Genomic DNA, 10912 nt, shown 5'->3' with positions numbered 1-10912 from the left:
ACAAGGAAAGCACAAGTAGGTAGCAGTTACAGCAAATTGTTCAAGTAGCAGTTAAGAACAGTTTAGCAATTAGGCAAACCAAAACAAGTTCAAACCCAAGCAAAGCATACAAATGCATATGATGCATGCCTGTCCTATGGCTGATGAGGCTCATCTGTCGGTTATCCAGCCAACCCGACAAGTCTGAATTGTACTTAGACTATCCCCCGACGTGCATCCCCAAGAGTCTATGCATAGCTTTTTCTCAAATAATCAATATTACTCAATGGGGGTAACATTCTCGGGAATTTATATAGTGCCCGGTCACCCACTTACATCGTAGGGTCAACAGAGTATCGAGTTTTCAACCTGGTACACGTGGTGGCAAGCCACGGCACTTAATCCAGGGAACCTCGTATCTCAGATATTTCAAATTCATAAGCCATATGAATAATTCCAAGTTCACATCTCAACATTCTCAACATCATAATCATTCATCAATCCAAATCTCATTTCCAAGTTCATTTCAAAGTCATATTTCAAATAAAATCCTCATCCTCCTCTTTTTCATTCTGTTCGTTAACAATCTCAATTCCAAAACAAAATTCTTTCTTTGATAGGCAAATCAATCTTAAAACGTATAATGCTTAAAACAAATCTTTTTAATTAGTTACTTTAAATAAAACTTCCAATTTTATAAAATTTCGACAGCATCTCCTCTAAAACTCAGACACTGCCACCCTTTTTGGGTCCCATCCAAACATTTCTCAAACCTTTTCTCAACCATTTCCAAATCTCAAACAATTCCAATATCAAAGTATTTTCAAAATCAGACCAATTCCAATAATAAAACTCTTTTTAAAGCCAAACCAGCTCAAGTATTAAATTATTTATAAAATCAAACCGACTCAAAATCAAACCAGTTTAACTTCAAACCAAGAAAAATCACTTTTCATAATAATCAAGTAAATAACTTTCCAAATCCATTTCTTAACAACAACCGTACTTCACTCAAGCAATCAAGCACCCAATAATCCAGTCCAACAATCCATTACATCCACAAGACAAATATAATCACAGAAATATATCTTTTTGCATCAATATCTATTTATCACAACTCTGTAATGTAAATTAGATTTTAAGAAAAACCCCTACCTCGATTAGTTGAATTCACATAGATTAAACGTGGTAACTCCCTTTTCTTTTAATTTTTATGGCAGCAACAAGCACGTAACTAAAGCAGCAGCATTGTCAATCTCTTATGGCAGTGACGATGGTTGCAGCAAGACAAGGATTCGAATTGGATAAGAATCAAAAGCAAACATAGCTCTGGAAGATTCACAACAATTCAAAGACCAGAATTGAATTAAAACAAGAACATGGCAATTAAAAGTAAACTTCCAATTTTATAAAACTTCGGCAGCATCTCCTCTAAAACTCAGACACTGCCACCCTTTTTGGGTCCCATCCAAACATTTCTCAAACCTTTTCTCAACCATTTCCAAATCTCAAACAATTCCAATATCAAAGTATTTTCAAAATCAGACCAATTCCAATAATAAAACTCTTTTTAAAGCCAAACCAGCTCAAGTATTAAATTATTTATAAAATCAAACCGACTCAAAATCAAACCGGTTTAACTTCAAACCAAGAAAAATCACTTTTCATAATAATCAAGTAAATAACTTTCCAAATCCATTTCTTAACAACAACCGTACTTCACTCAAGCAATCAAGCACCCAATAATCCAGTCCAACAATCCATTACATCCACAAGACAAATATAATTACAGAAATATATCTTTTTGCATCAATATCTATTTATCACAACTCTGTAATGTAAATTAAATTTTAAGAAAAACCCCTACCTCGATTAGTTGAATTCACATAGATTAAACGTGGTAACTCCCTTTTCTTTTAATTTTTATGGCAGCAACAAGCACGTAACTAAAGCAGCAGCATTCTCAATCTCTTATAGCAGTGACGATGGTTGCAGCAAGACAAGGATTCGAATTGGATAAGAATCAAAAGCAAACATAGCTCTCGAAGATTCACAACAATTCAAAGACCAGAATTGAATTAAAACAAGAACATGGCAATTAAAAGTGACAAAATAGAACGTGCCAAATAGGTCAGAACCAAGGAGAAGAGCAAACCAGAATCAATGTAATAGGATTCAGAACCAACAGCAGCGACAGTGACATCAGTTCTCTCGGAGCAAGAACAACAACGATCTCAGCATCAATTATGCCTTTTCGAACGGTAAACCAGCAACGACTAAAACAATAATCCATAGTCCTATAATTAAGCCAGGAAGGGACAGAGGAACAAGATAAAACAGAGCAAGGTTTAAAGCATTACAGTTTCAAGAATAGGAGAATTGAAATCAGAGCAAGGCTGGCGCTGTCTTCGACTCTGGTGGCGGTGCACAACTTACCGGCGACTAAGGCAGCAACGTAGACAAGGCTTCCCCTCGGCGGTGAGAAGCGGCGGTGGCACGCGGCGATGGTAACTCCGGCGACGACAAGGCGTGGCGGTGGCTGAACAACAACGAACGGCGGCGCAACACCTTCCTCTCTCACCTGCGAACTCTTTTTCTCTCACTTGTGAGCTCAACGGCGACGGCCATGGAAGCTTCTGCTCGGCGGGCTCGACGGCGACTGGTACAATGGCGGCATCTCCCCTTTCTCCACCGTGGGCTCTCTCGTTCCTCTCTCACTCTCCCTCAGTTGGCCCAATCGATAGTGACGGCGACGTGGGTTCAAAACGGCGACGCCTCTTCTTCGACACGGCTGGACGGCGACGCGACACGGCGCGGTGAGCGGCGGCGAGGTAGCAGCGTGGTCTTCTCTCTCTTCTCCTTCCTCAGCTCTCCCTCTCTCTTCTCTGTACGACCTGACGGCGCGGCGGCAGTGACGCTTGCCGGCGCCGCCCTCACTCTCCCCTCCCCTTCTCCCGCAGATCCCTCTCCTCTCTTCCCTTTCTGTTTGGCTGAAGTTCATGTGTTAGAGAGGGTGGTTTCTTTTTCTTTTGTTTACTGGAGGGGGGGGAAGGCGGTTTAGGTTTCATTAGGGATTTTAGAATTAGGGTTCCCAATTTGGGAATTAGGGTTAGGGGTGGTTCAGTCATCTCACTAAAATTAGGAGTAATTGAAAATCAAAAATCAACTTTTAGTCCATTAATAATATTTGTAAAAATACTATTTAATTATTTATCAATTTATAAATTATTTTTAAATAAAGACTTTAATTCAATAATTAGAGATAATATAATTAATTTTCTTTATTCATAAAAATTAAAATATATTAAATTCCAAAATCTCAATTCTCTAAATCAATTTATACAAAATTCTTATTATTTTGCAATTACTAAATTTTATAGTTCAAATATAGAAAATTATTTAACAATTATAAAATTAGAGAAGAATTCTAATTTAATTATCTAAACTTAATTTAATTAGCTTTAATTAAATAATTTCTAAAATTAAAGTCTTTAATGAATAATTAAATTGAAATCAATTTAGAGTAAGGCTTTTCAAAAGTTTTGGGTCTTACATGCTGTGATATGTGCGTTAAGTATTTTCAGGCTTTATGGGGGCAGGAATGACTTAGAGGATAGAAAGGAAGCTTGCAAAAATGGAAGGAACACCAGAAATAAAGGAGACAACCAGCGAGGATCGACGCGTGCGCGTACCTGACGTGTACGCGTGAATTTGAGTTTGCACGACGACGCGTGCGCGTACCTGACGCGTACGCGTGACTAGCGCAGAAGACAAGCGACACGTACGCGTGACTGACGCGTACGCGTGACATGCGCTACATGCAGAAATCGCAGAAAACGCTGGGGGCGATTTTGGGATGAGTTTGGACCCAGTTTTCGGCGCAGAAACGAAGACTAAAGCCAGGGGACAAGCAGAGACTCAACAGACGATTCATTCATTCATCAATACACATAGTTTTAGGTTTTAGATGTAGTTTCTAGAGAGAGAGGCCATCTCCTCTCTCTAGGTTTTAGGATTTCTCTTAGTTTTAGGTTTATTTCTTCTCAATTTCAGGTTCAATGTTCCTTTAATTTAGTTTCTCTTCTACTTTTATTTGTTCTAGTCTTTTAGTTTATCTATTTCTCTTGTTGGTGCATTTATTTTCCCAATTTAATTTATGAACTCTCATGTTAGATTTGGTTTTCTATTTAATGCAATTTGAAGTATTTCATATTTATAGTTGCTTTCTTCAATTTATGTTATTGATGCTTTCAATTAGTTGTTTGAAATTTATTATCTCTTATTGTTTTTCTATGCTTTTATTTTGTGCCTACCAAGTGTTTGATAAAATGCTTGGAAGGATGTTAGAGTAGGATTTTATGTTCTTGGCTTGGGATGGTAACTTAGGAACTTTTGAGTTACTAATGTCCAAGTAATTGATGATTGGAGCCATTAACTCTAGTTCTCACTAATTGAATTGGTGGAGAGCTAGGACTTATGGACTTCGATTGATATAGCTCATTTAACTTTCCTTTACTACTAGTTAGAGGATGATTTAATGGGATTGATCCTTGCCAATTCTCATGTTGTGGTTAGTGATAAGGATAGAGATCCTTGACCACCAAACCTTGCCAAGACCTCTTTATCATTTGATTTTCATTATCATTTACTTTTTCTTGTTTTCTTATTTCAAAAAAAAACCCAAAAAGATACAATCTCATAACCAATAATAAATACACCTCCGTGCAATTTCTTGAGAGACGACCCGATGTTTAAATACTTCGATTTAATTTTATTGGGTTTGCTTTAGTGACAAACAATTTTTTGTATGAAAGGATTCTTGTTGGTTTAGAAACTATACTAGCAACGGAAATTTATTTGTGAATTCTTTACTAGCAAAAATCCGTTCATCAGTTGTGCTTGCAGAGGATGATGAAAAGTCCTCAGTTTTTTTGTCCTGTTCCACCGTCATGTTATGTTCACTAATGTTTAAAAAACATAACACTATTGGAATTGATATTGAATATTAGATATCAAGATTATCAAAACTGCAACATTAAGAACAAAAACAACTGAAACAACATTAAAGATTTAACGTAAACTAACTTTTGACAAAAAAAAAACCGTTGAAATAAACGGAAAATCTGCTTTTACTCATGAAAATCCACAATATAATAAAATACTTAACTGCAAATCGAAAATACACCAATTTTTTTGTAACCAAAGAAAACAACGTACAACGTTGAGTTTATTTAACTTAGTTCATGACACAAAGATCTTTTTTAAATTATGTTAAAATTCTTCATATAAGCATTACACAACATCATCTATATTCTTTGAAGCATATTCTGTGGGGTCTTCTATATCATCCTCCCTTGTCAACTATAAATTTCCAATGTCACCTTCCACTGACATGTTTAACCCTAGCTATGGAGAAAAATCAAGTTCAGCTTTTTCATTCTCTTCTCCCATGTCATACAAATCTCGTGGTTTCACATGAACCACAACATTCCATTCCTTAGCTACTTCATCATCCGCATAGTACACAAGCTGAGCTTCTGATGATAATATGTACGGTTCATCATCTTCTCGATTACCAGTGTGTATTGGACGAGAGAAATTAACGCTGGTAAGCCCCAATGGTCATGTTTGATGCCTCTACTGGTAGTGGTATCAGCCCAAACACATTTGAACAATACTAATAAACCCCAATTTTGTGGTTTATCTTGTGATTATTTTGGGAGATTTTATCACCTTTTCTCACATTTATTCAATGAAATAGCATGGTTTTGTAATTCTCCCTGAATTTGTGCTTAAGTGTGAAAACATGCTTTTTAGGCCTTAAAATAGCTAAATTTAATTCATTTTAATTCCATTCGATGCCTTGATATGTTTGTTAAGTGATTTCAGGTTTAGAAGGCAAATATTGGATTGAAGGAATGAAGGAAAAGCATGCATAGTGGGAGAACTCATGAAGAAATGAAGGAACCGCAAAGCTGTCAAGCCTGACCTCTTTGCACTCAATTGACCATAACTTGAGCTACAGAGGTCCAAATGAGGCGGTTTTAGTTGCGTTGGAAAGCTAACATCTGGGGCTTCAAAATTATATAAAATTTATCATATTTGCTTTGTATTTAAGAATGCGTACGTGCACTATACGCATATGCGCTGATGGATCAGCGTGATTCACTAAAGTGAAATCATGGCCAGCAATTTGTAGCTCATTTTGGGCCCAATCCAACTCATTTCTGATGCCATTGAACCCAAGGATTGAAGGAGAAATGAACCAAGTAGTCATAGTTTAGTTTTCATCATGTTTTAGGGTAGAATTCTAGAGAGAGAGGCTCTCTCCTCTCTCTAGATTTAGGATAGAAATTAGGATAAAGTTAGGTTAATCTCTCTCAAATTTCTCTTTCAATTCTTGTTTTGATTTCAATTCTCTTCATATTTTAGTGTTCTATTGTCTTAATCTTCTATTTTCTCTTGTTAATTTCTTATTTTGCTCTCTTTTGTGTTGATGAACCATTGTTGGATTTTGATTTTCTTTTAATGCAATTTTATGTTTCCATGTTTCTTTTATGTTGATCTTGATTGTTATTGTTGATTTCTTGCTTATGTTAGTTATGGGTTTTATTAATTATTGCAATTTGTGATGTTTTCTTTTCTTGCATACTAGGTGTTTGATAAAATATTTTCTCTAGTTTTTGAGTAGTTTCCTTGACTCTTGGCCTAGGCTAAGGGAATTGAGTGATCTTGAGTCATTAGGTCTCATTAAATTGGTGATTTGAGAACCCTTGGTGATTTGAGAACCCGTGGTGATCAATTTGATATCCATTGACACTAACCCACTACTAATCTAATTAATAGATAGGTTGGGACTTATGTGTTGATGTGATCAAGCCTATTTGATGTACTTCAAGCTTAGGAGTAGATATTACGTACTTAAAGCTTTTGGAGGTAGACTTAATAGGTTGGCCCCTCATAGTTATCAATATTTGGTTTGTTGACAAGGATGGTGATCTCAATTACCTATGTCTAGCCAAGAGTTCTTTTTCCTTTATTTTATTAGTTCTTGACATTTTACTTTCTTTTTGTTTACTTTTCTTGCCAATTATAAAATCAAACCCCTTTGTTCCTTCATAGCCAATAATTGAGCATTTCATTGCAATTTCTTGTGAGACGACCCGGAGTTTAAATACTTCAGTTAATTCTTATTTGGGGTTTGTTACTTTATTGGGAGGATTGTTTGTTGGTGTAGAACTATACTTGCAACGAGAATTAATTTTGAGAAATTCTATATCATCACAACAAATCTCTTCATCAAAATGGCGCCGTTGTCAGGGAGTTGCAATGGTGCTATGTTATTAGTTATTATATATATTGTGAATAGCTTGATTTTTGGTTTGTTTGTTCGTGTAGAACTATACTTGCAACGAGAATTTATTTGAGAAATTCTATACCATCACAACAATCTCGCTTCATCAAATACCACTGTCAAATGACAACTATAATTCAATTTAATTATGTCCACACTTTTTTCGTAATACGGAACACCCAACAGCACTCTATTATCACACATGCTTGCATAACTTCTTGTATTAGATGATACATATACTCTACTATTTTGGGTTTTCAGCCCGTCTTCCTTTGTGATAGTTCTAAACTTGTGTCCATTAACGTTGTATGTCCCAAAATATTTTGCCTGAATCATGGAACCGCATGCAAGCAACTTCATTTCTTTCGAATGAAGCGTACTTTCCATTGGAACCTGGAACTACATAACATTCATGCTTTATATTAAAATCAATTTCATAAAGTACGAATTCTAGCCTAAAAACACATTGGTCATGTTAATATTCTATCAACCTCATGCTTGAACCACCGAAGAAATTCCGCATGTACAACACTGTCTATCTTAGATTGCGACCTTGTCTGAGCTTGTAAACTTCGCTTTGTTTTTTTCCTAAATATACTTTATAAGAGAAAAGAAAATTAGTCCAACTAGTCATTGGGTGAAAAGAGTTATATTCGTGTTTTAAAAATACATGTGTATACTTACTCAACAAATGGAACCACAGCCTCGCAGTTGAGTAGAACATGACGATGTCCTTGATGTTTTTCCATTGGAGTTAGTTTGAAATGTGAAACAGCCCCTAATGCCTTTCCAATAGTTGGGAACAAAGTTTCCCCTAAATTATGTGTAACATCAACAGGTTGATCATCAACTCGCCCTGGTTGGTTGATTCTACTCTCAATATTATCCAAATATCTAGAACAGAAAGTCAGAATTTCCTCAGATAAATAGCCTTCCGCAATTGTCCCTTTTGATTGTGCCCTATTATGAACATATTGCTTCAAACGACCTAGATACATTTTATATATACAATATAACGCTCAGTATTTACACAATTAATTCAACTGATTGTATTAAAAGGGATTTATAAATAGGCTAACCTTTCTATTGGATACATCCACCGATAACGTACTGGTCCACCAAGATTTACTTCATCAACGAGATGCACTGTGAGGTGAACCATGATGGTGAAGAAGGATGGAGGGAAAATCATTTCCATCTTACACAGGGTTTGCACAACATGATTCTGAAGGTCAACAAGCTGCATAGGATTTATGGCTTTCCCACAAAGTTCTCGAAAAAATGATGACAAATTTGCAATCACATTGGACACAGGACTCGGAAGTGCATTCTTCACCAAAATCGGAAGTAATTATTCCATCAGAATATAGTAGTTGTGACTTTTCAACCCAGACAACTTGCGCTGTCGCAAATCAACACAACGAGCAATATTGCTAGAGTAACCATCTGGAAAGACCACATTCTACAGAGTCTTCAGGAATACATCCCTCTGTGAATTTGACATCGTAAATATTGCAGAAGAATATTTACCACCTTCGCTTGGCCATAATTCAGGCCTTATGCCCATGCATTGTAAATCTTTGCGAGCTTTAAGATTATCTTTTGATTTGCCGCTATCACTTAAGATAGGGAATACCACATTGTCATATATATTTTTCTCTACATGCATCACATCAAGGTTATGACGCAACATCTGATCCTTCCAATTTGGGAGGTCAAAGAAAACATGCTTCTTTTTCCAATGCAAGTCATCTTCATCCGCATCCTAACCATTGCGTCTTTTTTTGGATGTCATAGTTGAAATCTTCCCAAATAAAACATGCACATTACACTGTTGCCTCAATACATCTGTTCCGGATAACTTCTTCAGTAGATCTCTACCTTCGACTTGCTCGTCAAATCTATTCCGGTCTAGTCTGTATTTGTGTCCTTGATTCAAAAAGCGGCGATGGCCCATGAAACACCATTTTTTACTATCTTTCAGCCGATGAGGCTTAGTGTCCATGTTACACGTAGGACAAGCTAACTCACTGTGCGTATTCCAACCAGATAGGTTTTCCAATCCTGGAAAGTCACTGATAGTCCACATTAGTGTCGCACACATCTTGAAAGTGTTTTCCTCTTTGACATCATACGTTTCAACGCCATCCCATAATTGCTTCAACTCATCTACCAAAGGCTGCAAGTAAACATCTATGTCGTTACCTGGCATTTTCGGCTCAGGAATAAGCATGGATAGAATGAAAGATGTCTATTTCATGCAAAACCAGGGTAGAAGATTATACAGAATAAGAATCACAGGCCAGATGGAATACTTTGTGCTCATATTCCCAAAAGGATTAAATCCATCGCTCACCAAGGCTAGGCGAATATTGCGCAGATCCTTCAAAAGTTAGTATACTTTTGCATCAAACTTTTTCCATGCTTCAGCATCCCTTGGATGCCTAAGCAAACCATCGTTATTACGCACCTCTTTATGTCGTAACATGTCAGTTGATGTCTTGCTGGACATGAATAACCATTGCAATCGTGGTATGAGATGAAAGTAACAAAGAGTCTTGGCTGCTATAGGTTTCTCATTTATCTTCACAGGTATGTTGAGCCTAACAATAGAGCCCTTTTTATTCTTTTGCCTCCATCTTAAATACCTACATCGCTTGCACCTGGTCAAGTTTTCATCATCACCTCGATAAAGCATACAATCTTTTGGACAAGCATCTATCTTGGTGTATTCAATACCCAACTTTCTTATTATCTTCATATCTTCATACACTGTCTTTGGAAGTTTTGCTTGTTCGAATGCGTCCTGCAGTAAGTAAAGAATCATGGTCATTGCCTTATCACTCACACTGCACATACACTTAATATGATAAAGCTTCACTAAGAACGATAATTTGGAGTACTTTGAGCATCTGGGATATAACTTCTGCTCTCCATCTGACAGTAGATCGTTAAAATCCCGCACCATGTGACTTGGACCTTCATATAAGTACGGCAACACGTCTTCATCATCTTCGGCATGTTCGATTGTTGTTGTGTCTTCACTCTCATGTTGCAGCGTGAAATTGAATGCTTTGTTGACCATTTGGTGCATTTGATTCACTTGGGATATTGGATTTTCATCTACTCGTCCTAATCCAGATCTTTCTTCAACCAATTTCTCACCATGATGCAACCAAATGGTATATCCAAGGGGAAATGATCGTAACAACAGATGGTCATATGCATCATCTCTTGTTTGCATAAGTTAAAACCCACATTTAGAACATAGACACTTTATCATGCCATCGGAAGATGCATTCGCAAATGCAAAGTTTAAAGAACTGTTCAATCTTTGCCTATATTCCATACTATTTCGTGACTTTGAAATCTAGCTTTTATCAATATCTAGTATAATATCAAAATATATCGAACTAATTAATAGTGACATACGAATTATGAAAAAACAATCTTGTAAAAATATTCATCCATCATAATGATCCCAATTTAGTTTATTACTTTAATTAAGTTTAGCGAATTGCAGTCACTATGAAATTATATAGGTTTGCACAATGTTTAAAATATATTTTCTTCACTTAC

General features: G+C 36.4%; 1 protein-coding gene and 1 long non-coding RNA gene across 3 annotated transcripts in view; both read right to left on the bottom strand.

The window, feature by feature from the left end:
• The window catches only part of LOC107628230, a 4441-nt gene extending 1413 nt beyond the window's left edge, over positions 1 to 3028 (bottom strand). The window contains exons 1-3 of one of the 2 annotated variants that reach the window (XR_002357163.1): positions 2340 to 3028; positions 2135 to 2255; positions 1135 to 1308 (exon numbers count right to left, since the gene is read on the bottom strand). This is a non-coding gene — a long non-coding RNA (uncharacterized LOC107628230). Of the gene's footprint in view, positions 1 to 1134; positions 1309 to 1833; positions 2021 to 2134; positions 2256 to 2339 lie in introns of those variants that run through there. The other variant, XR_001617649.2, reaches the window with a different exon arrangement.
• LOC107626964 lies at positions 8014 to 10577 on the bottom strand. The gene is made up of 5 exons (XM_016329847.1): positions 9735 to 10577; positions 9104 to 9584; positions 8817 to 8992; positions 8413 to 8663; positions 8014 to 8293 (listed from the first exon to the last, which is right to left on the bottom strand). The coding sequence occupies exons 1-5, from the start codon at positions 10575 to 10577 to the stop codon at positions 8014 to 8016; spliced, it is 2031 nt and encodes a 676-aa protein (XP_016185333.1).

Source organism: Arachis ipaensis, chromosome B02 (genome assembly GCF_000816755.2).
Source record: "Arachis ipaensis cultivar K30076 chromosome B02, Araip1.1, whole genome shotgun sequence".
NCBI lineage: Eukaryota > Viridiplantae > Streptophyta > Magnoliopsida > Fabales > Fabaceae > Arachis > Arachis ipaensis.
Note: the sequence above shows the minus strand (reverse complement) of the source record. Positions and strands in the feature narration are given on the sequence as shown.

Coding starts and splice junctions, on each gene's coding strand:
- LOC107626964 (XM_016329847.1), bottom strand. CDS start 10,577: ATGCAAACAAGAGATGATGCATATGACCATCTGTTGTTACGATCATTT. Junction 9,585..9,734: donor GGAAAAAGTTTGATGCAAAA/GTATACTAACTT, acceptor TGCATGAAATAG/ACATCTTTCATTCTATCCAT. Junction 8,294..8,412: donor TGGATGTATCCAATAGAAAG/GTTAGCCTATTT, acceptor TGTTCATAATAG/GGCACAATCAAAAGGGACAA.